Raw genomic sequence first — 16,699 nt, 5'->3', positions numbered from 1 at the left:
TAAATGTCGCTACGAGGTCCCCTCTCATCCTTCTGTACTCTAGTGAGTACAGTCCAAGAGCCGACAAACGCTCATCATACTTAAGCCCTTTCATTCCCGGAATCATTCTCGTAAATCTCCTCTGAGATTTCAATTCTATTCACAACTTCTTGGAAAGTAACAGGCTATGCTTGCATACTGCAAGACTTTTAAACAATTCAAAAGGTGTTCCATTAAGTGCCCCCTGTAAACTCCCCACTAGTGCGTAGCTGAGTGGTAGAATCTAGTGGAAGATGAGGAGAATGTGGGAAGAAATTCCACCATTTTCTTTCTTTATTTTAGATTTTCAGCTTCTGCATTTTTAAAAATATTTTCAATATAAAGTAAAATATAGGATTAGTGACACCCTGACAGCCACCAATGCAGCTGAACCTGTGATCACAGTGGAGGTCGTAAGATCAGTCTTCTGGAGAGCGAACATGAGGAAAACACCTGGCCGTGTGCTCAGATCTTGTGTTGATCAGCTGGCAGAAGTATTTGCGGACATATTTAACCTCTCCCTGCTTCAATCTCAGGTTCCCTCCTGTTTTAAGGCGGCCACTATCATCCTGGTACCAAAGAAAAGCAAGGTAACATGCCTCAATGACTATCGACTAGTGGCTCTGACATCCACCATCATGAAGTGCTTTGAGGTTGGTCATGGCACGCATCAACTCCAGCCTACCAGACAACCTGGACCCATTGTAATTTGCCTATCGGCGAAACAGGTCTACAGCGGATGCCATCTCCCTGGCCCTTCACTCAGCTCTGGAGCATCTGGACAGTAAAGGCACATAAGTCAGACTGTTGTTTATTGACTACAGCTCTGTCTTCAATACAATTCCAAGCAAGCTTGTCAGCAAACTCCAAGACCTAAGACTCAACACCTCCCTCTGTAACTCGATCCTTGACTTTCTAACCAACAGACTGCAATCAGTGAGGATAGGCAGCAATACCTCCGGCACGATTATTCTCAACACTGGTGCCCCACAAGGCTGCATCGTCAGCCCTCTACTCTACTCCCTATACACTCAGGACTGTGTGGCCAGATTCTGCTCTAACCCCATCTACAAGATTGCAGATGATACCACTGTTGTAGGCTGCATCTCAAACAGCGATGAGTCGGAGTATGGGAAGGAGATAGAGAGCTTAGAGACATGGTGTCATGACAACAACCTTTCCCTCTGTCAACAAAAGAGCTGGTCATTGACTTCAGGAAAGGGGGCGGTGTACATGCACCTGTCTACATCAATGGTGCTGAGGTCGAGAGGTGTGAGAGCTTCAAGTTCCTGGGTGTGAACATCACCAACAGCCTGTCCTGGTCAAATCACGTAGATGCCACGGCCAAGAAAGCTCACCAGTGCCTCTACTTCCTCAGGAGGCTAAAGGAATTTGGTTTGTCCCATTTGACTCTTACCAACTTTTACCGATGCACCATAGAAAGCATCCTATCTGGATGTATCACGGCTTGGTACGGCAACTGCTCTGCGCAGGACCGCAAGAAACTGCAGAGAGTTGTGGACACGGCCCAGCGCATCACGGACACCAGCCTCCCCTCCTTGGACTCTGTCTTTACCTCTCGTGGTCTTGGTGTAGCAGCCAGCATAATCAAAGACCCCACCCACCCGGGACATTCTCTCTTCTCTCCTTTTCCATCAGGTAGAAGATACAGGAGCCTGAGGGCACGCACCACCAGACTTAAGGACAGCTTCTACCCCACTGTGATAAGACTATTGAACGGTTCCCTTATACAATGAGATGGACTATGACCTCAGGATCTACCTTGTTGTGACCTTGCACCTTATTGCACTGCACTCTCTCTGTAGCTGTGACACTTTACTCTGTACTGTTACTGTTTTTACCTGTACTACATCAATGCACTTTGTACTAACTCAATGTAACTGCACTGTGTAATGAATTGACCTGTATGATCGGTTTGTAAGACAAGCTTTTCATTGTACCTCAGTACATGTGACAATAATGAACCAATACCAACAGTGTAGGATTACTCTAAATGGGTGCATGATAGTTGGCATGGATGCAGTGGGTTGAAGGCCTGTATCTGAGCTGTATAAATTATTGCTATACCAATTTTTTTTTAAACACAGCTTTTCAAAACAGGATTTCTTGTACATTATCTAGTTATGTTTTGAATATCACTCTAAAACAATAGCATAATGAATTAATTTAATTTGGGGCATTTGAATGTAATTACCCCTTTAGGCAGAAGAGTTAACAGTGGCAGTTCCCCATATATCTTGTGATTGAGCAACTGGCAAAATTAAGAGACAGCTGCTGCAAACTGAATGGTACTATTGTTCAAAATCTGTCTGTGCTCTGAAGTATTTTTGTGCTAAAAAGACATCTGGGCCAAATAGCTATTTAAGTACAAGCTGTATAGGGTTGTGTATCCTCAATTACAATGACAGCTTTCTAACTGCTTATAGTGAAAAAGCAATATACAATACTATTATACAAAATTTATTTTAAAATGTAACACTGTTCACATCACAAAACAATCTCAACAATCAATTTCAAAAGATATATCAATGATTTCCACACCCACACCCTCTCCCTGCTGTGCACAAGTCCATCTTTCTAAACACACTCCATGGTCTGGTGACATCTACTTAACCCAGTGCATATTTCTTCTCTCACTCCTGGAACAGTGTAATACACAAGGTAGTAAAATAAAAACAGAAAATGTTGGAAATGCTCATCAGGTCAAGCAGCATCTATTGGAGAGATAGTCGGAGTTAAAGCGTCAGGTGAATTACGTGTCATCAGAAATAGGAAAGTTCAGAAAACAAACCTGTTTCAAGTTGCTGAGAACAGGAAGGGGTGGAAATAACAGAAGGAGGATCTGCGAATAGGGTGGAGACCAAGCAAGTCTGAATAACATATCTTTGTTAGTCACATGTACTTCGAACCACACAGTGAAATGCATCTTTTGCATAGAGTGTTCTGAGGGCAGACCACAAGTGTTGCCATGCTTTCGGCACCAACGTAGCATGCCCACAACTTCCTAACCCGTATGTCTTTAGAATGTGGGAAGAAACCGGAGCACCCGGAGGAAACCCACGCAGACATGGGGAGAACATACAAACTCCTTACAGACAGTGGTTGGAATTGAACCCAGGTTGCTGGCGCTGTAATAGCATTACGCTAACCACTACTAGTGGTGCTGGATGAGAAAGAGTGGTGAAGAGACTTATTAATCAGCTCATGTCTGGATGGGGATACAAAAGAAGATGGAAGAACAAAAGAGAAAAATATAAAAAGAGATACAAATAACTGCAGTATATTCACTTTTTGACCAGTGTTATAAAATTTGACCTGACAGAGTACACTAAGTTACTTTGCTCTGCCAGAACTCTTCAAATCAAGGGGCACAGAATCAAAAAATTATGGTCGAGGAGCCAGCATTATGAAATTGAGCAACAGAGTCAAGACACAGCAAGAGACAAAAGACTAATGAAAGAGTGGAGTTAGTGTGCTCTCTTTATCTAGGAGTGATTCTAGCAAGGCCTTTGGCAACCAAGTTCTCAAGTTTAAAAAAAAGTTGATTCACTGAAGGGGAAAGAAACTTCTGCTTTGCTGTTAACAGCATTTCAGGACAGTCCGCTACATTTAAAAATAAATCACAACTTCCAGATTAATATCAGACTAAGAATAGCTATTTAGCAATGAGGTTGGATAATGATGAGATTCCCAAAGTTGAACCTGCTCTCATTGCATTGAGTTGTCATGCACAAGAGTCTATTGGCTGGATATGCAGAACTCCAAGAGTTAATTTGAGTGTCATAGCATTTACTGCTATCCTCACCCAACAGATCTAGATCTGTGGGCAGCTGCCGTGGCATGAAGGAAGAGCTAAAATATTTACATCACATCAGAGCAATAAATGAATTACAAATGGTTACACAGCCCAATGTACCACACAATGGCACAATTCCATTGTGCAAAGAAATAGCCCTAGATTACATGAACGTAAATTATTACTAGAGACTTTGAACAAAAATATAAAGAGCAAGTCCACTCAACACCTCAGTGGTTGAGGAATAGTATAGGAAATGTAGGATCCAAGAAAGATTTGGACAGGGCAAGTACATAAGTGGAGCCATCCTCAAGAGCAAAACTTGTCCGGTGTCAAAATCATCAACTTAGTATGTCAAAATTTTAAGACATATTATACAGGCAATCAACAAATATCTGGATTCAATTGATGAATGACAACTCCTAATGTTTAGATTGTCATAAACCACATGAACAAAACACTGCACACTTTGTAAATGCACAAGTAATTCATTTTTCTGACAATAGCAACCAAACAGCTAACAAGTAAACACTGACTGCTGACAAAGCAAAAAAAAAATTAGAAAACGCTAAAACTTTACAACTACTTCACCGGACTTTTTAAAAAAGGCACCAGCATTTTCTGTCATAACAGCTCACAAGCAAGATGGAACAAGATTTTTCATTCATAATAACAGCCCTCACATATTAATTTTCTAGAAAATGTTTTGAAGCAATTATCCTTTTGATACATGGTTCCAGAAGAAGCATTTGCATCAATATTAGTGCACATTTAATTTAGAAAACATCCCAATGTGTTTCAAAGAAAGGCAAGGAAACTCAAATATTAAGTTTTATGGGAGTTTAAAGTAAAAATGAGTTAGAAAGACGGGGAGTTTGAGGTTATGCCTACGCGTGGGGCTTGGTGGCCTCGGACACAACAACAATAGTGGAGTGAAGGGAAGGGATTGTACAAGTGCAGGAGAATGAGTCTGCAAGTGTGCAGGGTTAAAACATTAGCTCAAACAAGCAGATGTTTAGGTTGCAAATTGCCTGGTTCAGCTTTAGGTAGTTGGTAGAGAAACAAACAAGACTGGTGGCCAAAGTACAGATGACATAAAATGGAGACTTAGATCATACAGAGTGTATCTGCCAATATTTAGCTGAAGGAAAATATGGCTCATCCACAACAGGATGGACCAGCAGTCCAACAACAAAGGCAATGGAGAAATCAAAACAGATGGTGAAGACATGAAAGTCGACCTAACCTGTGCCGCACAGAAAAAAAACTACTTTTACTGCTATCAGGTAGATAAGGAAGAAGCAATAGCAGCTAAGGATAGATGGACTTTAAATGTGACTGGTGGGCAATTAGGGAAACTACTGATGCAGCGCTTGATGGCTCTGGGCCTGTACTCACTGGAGTTTAGAAGGATGGGGGGGGGAGGGGTGGATCTCATTGAAACTTACCCAATATTGAAAGGCCTGGATAGAGTAAACATGGAGAAGATGTTTCCAGTAGTGGGAGAGTCTAGGACCAGAAGGCACAGTCTCAGAATAGAAGGACACCTCTTTAGAATAAAGATGAGGAGGAATTTCCTTCGCCAGAGGTGGTGAATCCGTGAAATTCACTGCCACAGGCGCCTGTGGAGGCCAAGTCATTGGGAGTATTTAAGGCAGAGGTTGATAGGTTCCTGATTAGTAAGGGTGTCAAAGGTTACAGGGAAAAGGCAGGAGAATGGGGTTGAGAGGGAAAAATAAAATCAGCCATGATCGAATGGTGGAGCAGACTCGATGGGCTGAATGGCCTAATTCTGCTCCTATGTCTTATGCTCAAAACTGGATTTCTCCAATGGACACAAATAATTGGGTTTTATATCACAGATGGGGCATGGGGAAGGATGACACGGTCGACTGTGCCAATAGCTGCAGAGATCAAGGAAGATGAAGTGGAATCATACACAACCACAACTACTAGGAATCTTGTTTGTGATTTGCATTAGGACCATTTCTATGCTTGGACAGGCAGAAATGCAAAGCCAAACAAAAATGAGCATCAGTATTTTGGGGAGAGGGCAACATAGTCAAAGATTTTGGAGAAACGATGAATGGGCACTGCTTTGCAACAACAGCAGAGTAACTGAATTTTTTTAATGAATTAAATAACGACTAAACTTAAAAATCAAGGAGCGTTTATATGGGAGCCAGGAAGGGAAACTGGGAAGTAGTCAGTTCACTTGTAATGGAGTTAAGTAAGACAGCAGTCTCATGCGCAAGAACCCAGAGGGGGCATGCAAGGAAAATTCTGGTTCATGGCTAAGGCAAGGCAAGCTAATGCTGCCATGCAGTTCATTTGGATTTCAGAGTACAGGCATCATTTTGGCTTATTTCTCTAACCAAGATGGTTTGGACATATGACCTAAAATGCCCAAGGATTCTTCAACTACTAATGATGAAGATTTTGCATCACTCACTTTCATTGTTATGAGGTGCAATTCTATGCAGCTAGCAGAGAATATTTTATTGGTAGATATGCTCAAGGATCCACTCCTCCCCCTCAATGTTCATTTAAGAAACAAAACAAACATTGCTTCACTTGATTTGTCCATATCCTACAAAGAAGTGACACAAGATCACTGGATGAAGCAACTGAATTTCTCTGATGGTGGTTGGGGGTGGGGGGTGGAACCAATGTCATGTAGGGATGCCTATTTACAAGGCATCTCTGAAAATTCCTTAAAAACTCCATGATAGCCATCAATTTCAGAATAAAGGAGACATCTCAGACTTGCAAACATTTTGTACATTTCACTGCTAATCACAAAGCAGCCAGTTAAATGCATTACAGAATCTCACATGTCTAAATGCTTGGACAGATACTTGAAGCATCAGATCCCTTGTCTTCTCAACAAAAAAAACACTTGCAGCATTCATCTCCAAATCATTTCTGCCTTCAATTTCTCTCGAATGAGAATGACTATCGCATGCCATTCCTGGATCCACCATCAACTAGTCTGAACCTGCTTACTGTTATGAAAGGCTTCAAGTAAATATTCTTGATTTAATTTTTTTTTCCTAATCTTGCTGTGGGTTCCTCTTAATCACCTCCAAGCTGAATTCTCAGCATTTTCTAGTCTTCAAAAATGATTACTGTGACACAGAGGATTTCAAACCTCTCCTTTTCTTGTAGGTTAAAAGTTATTTGTTTTTTTTCTATCTAAACTGAATATTGTACTAGAGTAGCTTCAATATCCAAATTATGCATTACTGTTGTGACTACACAGCTTGAATTATTAACTGCTGAACAGGGCATGAACAGATATTTTCTTCTAAATACAGTAATTGGAGATGGACGTCATTGATAAACTTACTGCTTATCTGCAACAGTCCTTGAAAAAGATGGTCTACAGAACAGTACAGTCCAGGAACAGGCCCTTTGGCCCATGATGTATGTGTCAACCACGATGCCAATTTAAGCTAATCTGATCTGCCTGCAAATGGTCCATATTCCTCCATCCCTGTCTGTTCAAGTCTAAACGTCTCTTAAGCATTACTATTTCATCTGCTTCCCTGGCAGCAAGTTCCAGGCACCTACCACTCCATGTCTGAAACAAAAACTTGCCTTGCAAACCTCCTTTAAACTTTCCCCCCTCACCTTAAATCTATCCCCTTGAGTATTTGACATTTCCACCCTGGAAAAAAAGACCAACTACCTACCCTAGAAATCTTATCTATGCCTCTCAATTTTATATACTTCTATCAGATAACCTCTCAGCCTCCGATGCTCCAGAGAAAACAAGTTTGTCCAACCTCTCCTTTAAGCTCATACATTCTAATCCAGACTACATCCTGGTTAACCCCTCTTGAATCCTCTCCAAAGCCTCCACATCCTTTCTGTAATGCAGTGACCAGAAATGGACAAAATACTCCAAATGTGGCCTAACTAAAGTTTTCCAAATTTTATACTCAATTCCCCAACTGATAAAGACAAGTACACTGTACGTCATCTTTACCACCATATCTACTTGTGTTGCCACTTTCAGGGAGCCATGGACTTTGTATCCCAGGGTCCCTCTGTACATCAATGCTCCCAAGCGTCCTGCCATTTACTGCGTACTTCCCCCTTACATTTGACCTCACAAAGTGCAACACCTCACACTTGTCCAGGTTAAACACCATCTGCCATTTCTCCAACCATATTTGATCTATATCCTGCTGTATCCTTTGACAACCCTCCTTACTTTCCACAACTCCACCAATTTTTGTCACTTGCAAACTTACTAATCAGCTCAATCATTTATATACAATTGCAAACACAGAGATCCCAGCAGAGGAACACCACTGTCACAGGCCTCCAATCAGAATAAAACCCCTCCACCACTACCCTTTGTCTATGGCCAGGCCAATTTTGAATCCAATTTATCAAGTTTCTATGGATCCCATGTGCCTCGATCTTCTGGATCAACATATCCAGAGGGACCTTGTCGAGTGCTTTACTAAAGTCCATGTAGACAACATCTACTAGCCCTGTCAATCATTTTCACACCTCCTCAAAAAAGCTTAATCAAGTTTGTAAGACATGACCTCTCCCACACAAAGACATGTTGACTACCCCTAATAAGTCCATGCTTTTCCAGATGAGTAGATCCTATCCATTAGAATCTTCTCCAATAATTTCCCTACCACTAAACGAAAGGCTCACCAGTTTATAATGTCCTGGTTTGTCCCTTCTGCCATTCTTAAACAAAGGAACAACACTGAATATTCTCCAGTCCTCTTGGACCTCACCTGTGGCTAAAGAGGATACAAACATCTTTGTCAAGGTCCCGGCAATATAATCAGAGACCCCACCCATTCCAGACATTCTCTATTCTTCCCCCTCCCATCTGGCAGAAGATACAAAAGCCTGAAAGCACATACCACCAGGCTCAAGGACAGCTTCTATCCCACTGTTATAAGACTATTGAATGGTCCCCTAGTACAACAATATGGACTCTTGAACTCACAATCTACCTCATCATGACTTGCACCTTATTGTCTACCTGAACCGCACTCTCTCTGTAACACTTTATTCTGCATCCTGTTATTGCTTTCCCTTGTACTACCTCAATGCACTGTTGTAATGAAACGATCAGTATGAATGGCATACAAAACAAACTTTTTCACTGTACCTTGATATATATGACAATAACAAATCAATTTATCTTGCTTCTCTCAATAAGTTGGGATAGATCCCATCAGGTCCTGTGGACTTATCCACTTTAAATGTTCTTCAAAAGATCCAACACCACCACCTTGATATCAAGATGCCCTAGAAAATCAGCATACCCCTCTCTAATCTCACTATCCCCTAATCCTTCTCCCTGGTGAGCCAGAATCACCAGAGTCCATACAGTTCTGAGGTAGTGGCTTAATATCACTGAGTAGCTTGTTAGTCGATTTCAGAGGGTAGCTGAGAATCAAATACATTGTTCTGGATCCCAAAACAGACACTACCGAGCTGGGATAATGATGGCAGATTATCTTCTTGAAGGATACCAGAGAATAAGGAGGGTTTCCAATGACAAGGCTGTCAACATTAACTTAAATACAAAACTAAATCGTAAGGATTACTTAAAGTAACTCAACTCTGGGTCATTAGTCCAGGCCTTTGGATTGCTAGTCCAGTAACTTAACCACAATGCTATTGCTTATTTCCAGTACTACACAATACCAAATTAAAATAATATTCACCACAAACATAAATTGAAAACAACAAGTGCAGATCTTGGGGAAAAAAGCTCATGATCTATTCTACTCCACGTGCAAGGATAACCGAATAAATTCCAACTGCAGACCTCACATCCAAAATCCAGCATCACTGGGATTGAGATCATGCCTGATGTTGGATTCTCCCTCATTTTGAATTAAGATTTATTTAAAATAAAAGCAACAAATGTTTCCTTTCTGCTGTGCCATCCTTTCAGTGACAAAAGAAATCACAGCTCAAGAGGTTCAGGGTAGGTTTAGAATCACTTGGGTTGACCAGGTATCAAATGGACTATTTTCAGAAATGTCTGATTTTGAAGTCTTACTGGTCCTATCATCTGGGAATATTAAATACTTTGTGAATGCATTTGATAGATCTATAATAAAACAATTCAGCAGACATAAAGAGCTACAATAACAATTTCCTTTCACATAGAAGAAAATTTGGCAAGGGTTTTATTTGTAAACTCCAGGAGCCAATTGCTGTTCAAAATAGACCACAAAGAACCTCACACCCAGACTTAAGAATTACTCAGGAATTCTAGTAGAGACAAAAGGGGGAGCTATTGATAAGTGGCTTGTTTCTTTGGTGTTTACTAATGGCTTCTCAGTGCCAGTGTGTCTCCTTTGCTAAATCTGAAGCTGTCATATTTTAACTGTGCCAGGGATTGGATGTGTTAATTAGAAGCCTTAAACTTGCTGGAAGATCTTACCACAACTTTAATCACCAATGAGAGGGACAGCAACTCAAGTCTGCCATCCTTATCAGAAAGGTTTAGTTAATAAGCAAAACAACCCTTCTGTAGAGCCAGGTGCAGCGTGCTCTTCTTAATTCAGCCTTACAATCCACATGTTGTAAACTTACCCACAGTAAGTGGCTCATAATTCAATTTTAGAAGTAAACGAGTTGCCTGTGGAACTGTAACAGTCAGTAACTTGCCTTGACTAATGAGATGAGCCTTATTCTGGGCATCTGTTTGGGCTCACACAGTACCAAATGCAAGACCTGAAGTTGGTCCCCAACTATTTTCTACCTACTGGCTGCAGTTAATACAAATTAAAATATTGCAGCTACACATGACTGGAAATTGGAGCATATAGCACCTTTTTATTAATATATTTACCCATGTTTTAACACTACAGTGAACATTTCCAGTCCAAGTTCTGCTCACTTTCAGACCACTTCTGGATGCTATTAACCTTGGTGCAATTGACTTTTTCCAGTGTCACTTGCACACAATGGCATCTTTAACATCCACAATGCTCATTTAAAAAAAAATCAAAGTCTAGAACAATAATGTACTATCTATGACAAAGGAACAAACTGTAAGACGGCCAGGAGAAACAAACAAGAGTCCTGACTGGCACATTGTTGAGTTGCTGTTTTCAATGCTGCCATGCATATTTGCTACATCATTGCTCAAGTCTCAGTGCTTAGTGGAGACCTTCAAAATCATGTGCAACACAGATAATGTTGTAATCTGTTTGGATAATGATTCTGTGTCTTGAAGTAGGATGGGACCTCTCACGGCAAGGGACTCAATTTGCGAGGAGGATAGTGATGGGTGGCCAGCACATGCACTGAAGACACGTCTTTCTAAAAATTTATACCCTTGCCTACCCACAACAACCTTCACCTCTGTGGCAGCATTTTTCATTGCAGTATTTTTCATTGGAGAACTGGGGCTGCCTTGGAGAGTTGTTTAGGGCACTGACCCATTCCCCACACATCCTTGCAGCTGCCATAGAGAGCTGACAAATCACATTTTAATGCAGCAAATCAGGATAAAAACCACTCTTATATCCCATAAGAAAAAGAGATTTATTTTTGTTTAGGGACTCCAATTGGGCATTAGCCATAAATGCAGTATCCATTTACCTCCAAGTTATGGGCAAAATCATGATCCTTACTAATTAAAATCCATAACCTTCAATGTTGTATAGAGGATCAGGGAAGAATTCTTTATAATACAAGTGAATGAAATCTGGAAAGGATCGTCCCCCCCACCCCCCTTTTATAAATGCCAATAGGCCTTACTACGTTTCATCAGCACTGAAGTCCCACTTTTATCTAGGCATTCTAATAAGTAACTTACAAGTATTAATTTTAAATATGTAGTATGCTAGGATGAGAGAAAGATTTGTGCATTAGAAGTTTAAGTAGTAGCATCCAACTTTATTCAAAACATAATACTACAACTGAAAAAAAGCCACAACATGATTAGCATTGTTAATGGAGACAAACATTAATATTCCATGTGTAAATTATTTACTGAGATACCCAATTGCCCCTAATTCCTTTGGATTGAAAAGAAATAGTGTGATGCAACCACAGTCGAGCATATTTTATATCCCTAACAAAAAGGGAAAGGGGGAAATCCCTGGGCTACACGCAGAATCAAACCATTTGACAAAACTCCACAGGTACTGGGTGTTGCCTGATACAGAGCAGGGTTCAACTCGATTACACATAGCAAGAAGATTTTTCACGCCCTTTTTAGGGCATCCCAAAGCAGGACTTTTGAAGTATAGTCCCTGTTGTAAATCAATAAATCTCCAGTGCCAACAGTTCTCGCACAGGATAGACTATGAGATGTAAAACTCCATGCAACAGCTCTTAGCTACACAGTATGGTTACATGACGTTAAATGTTAAAATTTATAAAATTAGTCTGTTGTAAAGCAGGGAAGGAAGAAACCAACTTGCACACAGACAGCACCTTGGCAATGTTGGCTGACAGATAAACGTTGGGCAACCAGAGGGAAGGGGGTGGCTCCTTGCTCCCGGCTATCGCCCTGGGCCCAGCTGCCTGCCTCCCGCCGGGCCGCTTGCTGTCAGTTACCCTGCCGCCTCCGGCCTCATCCTGTCAGCGACACCAGGCCGCGCACCGACGTCTCGGCACCGGCCCCATCGGGCGCGGCCCTACCGGCCGCAGATCGCCCGTTTTTACCTGAACCGCCCGGCTGAGGAAAGTGCCGGCATCCGCCGCCAACTTCTTCACATTGAAGTCCATGGCAACGCGAACCGATATCGAAAGCGGGACGCCGCCGCCGCTCCACCCGCACCCGACGACGCGCTGCACCCCGCCTCCGCTGGGCTAAAGCCAATCAGCATCCAGACCCTTACACAGCAGCAACCAATCAGCGTTTGGAGTTGGACACCGTCTTAACCAATCGGCTATCGGACTCACAGAAATAGCCAATTAGCTCACGGACACTAACACAGCCAATAAGTGCGTGAGCAAGACACAGGCGCATCCAATCAAAATCAGAACAAAATAACAGAGGAGCAGGAATAGGCCACTCGGCCCCTCGAAAATCCTAGCCATTCGATAAGATGGCTAACCTTGTACCTGAACATGTTTTTTCTTGCACTGTCCCCACGATTCCTGCAAAATCAAGAAAACCATGGATCTCTATTTTGAACGAACTCAGTGACTGAGCCTCAACAGGCCTCCAGGACAGAGAATTCAAAGATTGACTACACTTTCAGTGAAGATATTTCTCCTCATTTTACTCCCAAATGGCCTACCCATTAGTTTGAACCTGTGATACCAACTTCTAGACGCCTTTGCCAGTTCCCCTGTCATGCCCTCTAAGAACTTTGTAAGTTGCAATGAGGACCTCCCATTTTTCTAAACTACAAAGAACAGAGGCCTAATTCAATCTCTCCTCATATGGAGACACAAGTGACTGCAGATGCTGGAATCTGGAGCAACACACAAAATGCTGGAGAAACTCAGCAGGTCAGGAAGGATCTATGGAGGGAAATGGACAGTTGACATTTTGGGTCAAGGCATTTCATCTGGACTGGAGGAAAACTTCAAAGTCAGCATATCTCGAAGGGACTTTGCAGTGGAGCAGCAAAATGGAGGCATAAGGAAATGCAGATGCTCCTCATATGACATACTTGCCATCCTAGGAACAAATCTGGTGAATCTTTGCTGCACTTCTCCCATAGCAAGTATACAGTATATTGATTTAGGTAAGGAGATCAACACTGCACACAATACTCTAGATGTAATATCAACAAGGCCCTCTATAATTTAAGTCATACTTTACTCATGTACTCAAATTCTTTTACAATAAAGACTGGTGTTTGCTTTTCTAACCATTTCTCAATCTTCCACCATTTAAAAAGTATACAGTTTTCTGTTTTAGTTTCTACTTAAGTACCTTACATTTTTCCACATTGTATTCCTTCTGCTATGTTGTTGCTCACTCACTCAGCTTGTCCATATCCTCCTGAAGTCTTTCCACACCCTTATCATTAATCACATTCCCACTTAGCTTCCTGTCAAAAGCAAACTTGAAAATGTTATATCTGGTCCCCTCAGCCAGATCACTAACATAAATTAGGAATACATAGGTCCCAAGCATCAATCCTTGTGATACTCCAGTTGTCTGCCAACCCAATAAAGATCTGTTTATTCCTTCTCTTTGTTCACTATTCACTAACTACCTCTCAGTCCAGGCCAGTTTATTACCCTCAATTCTAAGTGCTCTAAATTTGTTCAGCAAACTCCTATGTGGCACCTTATCGAAAGTCTTTAGAAAATCCAAATATACCACACCCACTGGATTCCTTTCATCTACTCTCCCAGCTACATCTTCAAAGAATTCCAATACATTAATCAAACATGATTTGCCTTTCATAAATTCATGTTAACTCTGCTCAGTCATATTATTTTCCAAGTATCTTGACATCATATCCTTTATTACAGATCCCAGCATTTTCCCAACAATTATTGTAAGTCAATCAGGTTGTTAATTTTTTTACTCCTTCCCTCCTTTCTTAAATAGTGGGGTTGCATTTATTACACTCCAGATCTGTGTCTGTCAATTGCAAAGGGGAAATGTGTTCAATGTTGCCAATTTGTAACCAATCATACAGATTATACTTATAGTAGTGTTTAAAATTATGAGAGGCATAGTTAAGGTGAATAGTTAAGGTCTTTTCTCCAGGGTAGGGGAGTCCAAAACTAAGGGGCACAGGTTTAGGGTGAGAGGGGAAAGATTTAAAAGGGACCTGAGGGGCAACTTTTTCTTCAGAGGGTGGTGAGTATATGGAATGAGCTGCCAGAGGAAGTGGTTGAAGCAGACACAATAGTATCATTTAAGAAAGTACATGGAGGGTCAGGGCTTAGAGGGATATGGGCCGAATGTAGTAAATTGGGAATAGCTGGGTGGGCACCGTGGTCAGCATGGACTGGTTGGGCTGAAGGGCCTGTATCCGTGCTGTATTGATCTACAACTCTAGGGAGTAGTATGGATGGGTTGGCATGGACATGGTGGGCCGAAGGGCCTGTCTCTGTGCTGTATGGCTCTGTGACTTTGTGACTTAACTTTGAGACTTCACCAACAGGCTGATGCAGCTCCAAATCTTAGTAAATAAGTTCCAAAGGAAGCTCCACCAATCACCACAAGATTTATAATCCATATGGTATGGGCACTGATGACAAGGGTAGTATTTGTTGCCTGTCCCATACTGTACTAGAGAAGCTATCTTCTTGAAGGTGTTACCACAGAGCTGCTCTTTTGGGAGTCCTCATGATTCTGTGTTGGATCATGAAAATATTTCCAAATCTGGGGGATGTTATTGGCTTTGATGTGTGCTTGGAGGTGATGCTTTTCCATATATCGGCTGTTCTTGTTCTAGTTGGTAGAGGTCACTGTTTGAGACGCACTGTCGAAGAGGCCTCGACGTGTTGCCACAGTGCATCTGTAGCCACCAGACTACAGATGCAGGTGGAAAATAATAGTACTCCTTCTGATGACACCATGTGGATGTCCAGCTCTCAGCTTCTGGACCAATAGAAATGTAACGCCTTACACTTTTCTGGGTTAAATTTCATCTGCTCTGTGTTCACCCATTTCACCAGCCTGTCTGTATCAATTTATGACACAGGAGACTGTTTGGTGTATGTGCTTCGCTGAAGAACCAATGATCCAGAACCACCATCCTTAGGATTCTGACTGAATACCTCTCAGTCACAATCCCACCTAAACATAATGAAACCAATACATTGTACCTGTACTGGTCAAAACTAGCTACCCAGTCTAATCCCACATTTCAGATTTGTAACACTGCAGGTCTCAGCTCTTCAAGTACACGTCCAAGTACTTTCTAGATGTGGTAAGGGTTTCTGTCTCTCCCATCCTTGAGCTCTTACTATCCTCCTCACAATTCATTATGCTTTCAAATTATGTATATCTGCAAACTTAGAAATTGTGCCCTGTACATCAAGTCCAAATCATTAATCTAAATAAAAGCTGTGGTCTTAGTACCAACCCATGGGGATAACAATTATAATTCCCTCCAGCCTGAGAAATAATTGTTCTGTGTTTCCTGACACTTAGTCAGTTTCCTGTCCATGCTTCCATTTATTCCATGGGCTTCAATCCTGACAAGCCTATTAAGTAGCACTCGATCAAAGACTTTGGAAGATCCACATGCACCAGAACAACCAGATTTCCCTTTCCTGATTCTCTCTTTTACCTCATCAAAAAACTCCATCGGGTTGTTTAAACATCTTTTGCCTTTAACAAATCCATTCTTACTTGGCCTGTCAATCCACATTTGTCACTACAGATTCTGGCCCTGATTATTGTTTCTAAAAGTTCCCTCACCACTGAGGTTAAACTGACCGGTCTGTAGTGGCTGTATTTTTCTTTGCACCCTTCCTTGAACTAGAATGTAAAATTTGTGATCCTTCAGTCTCTAGGCATGGTCTCCCTGGCACCTCTCTGTATCTACAGATTTTTGCAAAACTATGGGCAATATTTCTGCAATTACCACTCTTACTTCTCTCAGCAATCTAAGCTGGATATTTTGTTTATGGTCCTTTTCCTTGACTTAACAAAAATAAAGACAACGGAGGAGAAATTTATCTTTTATCATTTGTACTAAATGTGTGCACTGTTTATACTCAGATCCCAATGTTCCATTCTATTGACTTCAGTGTGTGCAGGAAGTGAGTAAAACTGATGGCTGATAGTCTCATACACTTATAGTGAACAAAGCTGTATTTCCCATTTTCATTTTATTGCGGCTGTTTTTTATTTAAAAACTCCACCGGGAACTTCAAGAATTGCTGATGAAGAGTCTCTGACCTGAAGTGTTGACCCTGTTTCCTTTC

At 41.5% G+C, this 16,699-nt stretch overlaps 1 protein-coding gene across 4 annotated transcripts in view; it reads right to left on the bottom strand.

Annotated features, from left to right (window-relative positions):
• LOC127567725 (endophilin-B1-like) overlaps positions 1 to 12,649 on the bottom strand; it is a 46,675-nt gene extending 34,026 nt beyond the window's left edge. Inside the window, exon 1 of one of the 4 annotated variants that reach the window (XM_052010700.1) lies at positions 12,512 to 12,649. In XM_052010700.1, coding sequence (XP_051866660.1) covers positions 12,512 to 12,574 — 63 coding nt within the window. In that variant the 5' untranslated portion in view covers positions 12,575 to 12,649. The remainder of the gene's footprint in view (positions 1 to 12,511) is intronic. The other 3 variants (XM_052010698.1, XM_052010701.1, XM_052010699.1) reach the window with 3 other exon arrangements.
• Between the last annotated feature and the right edge of the window lie 4,050 nt (positions 12,650 to 16,699).

Source organism: Pristis pectinata, chromosome 3 (assembly GCF_009764475.1).
Source record: "Pristis pectinata isolate sPriPec2 chromosome 3, sPriPec2.1.pri, whole genome shotgun sequence".
Lineage (NCBI taxonomy): Eukaryota > Metazoa > Chordata > Chondrichthyes > Rhinopristiformes > Pristidae > Pristis > Pristis pectinata.
Note: the sequence above shows the minus strand (reverse complement) of the source record. Positions and strands in the feature narration are given on the sequence as shown.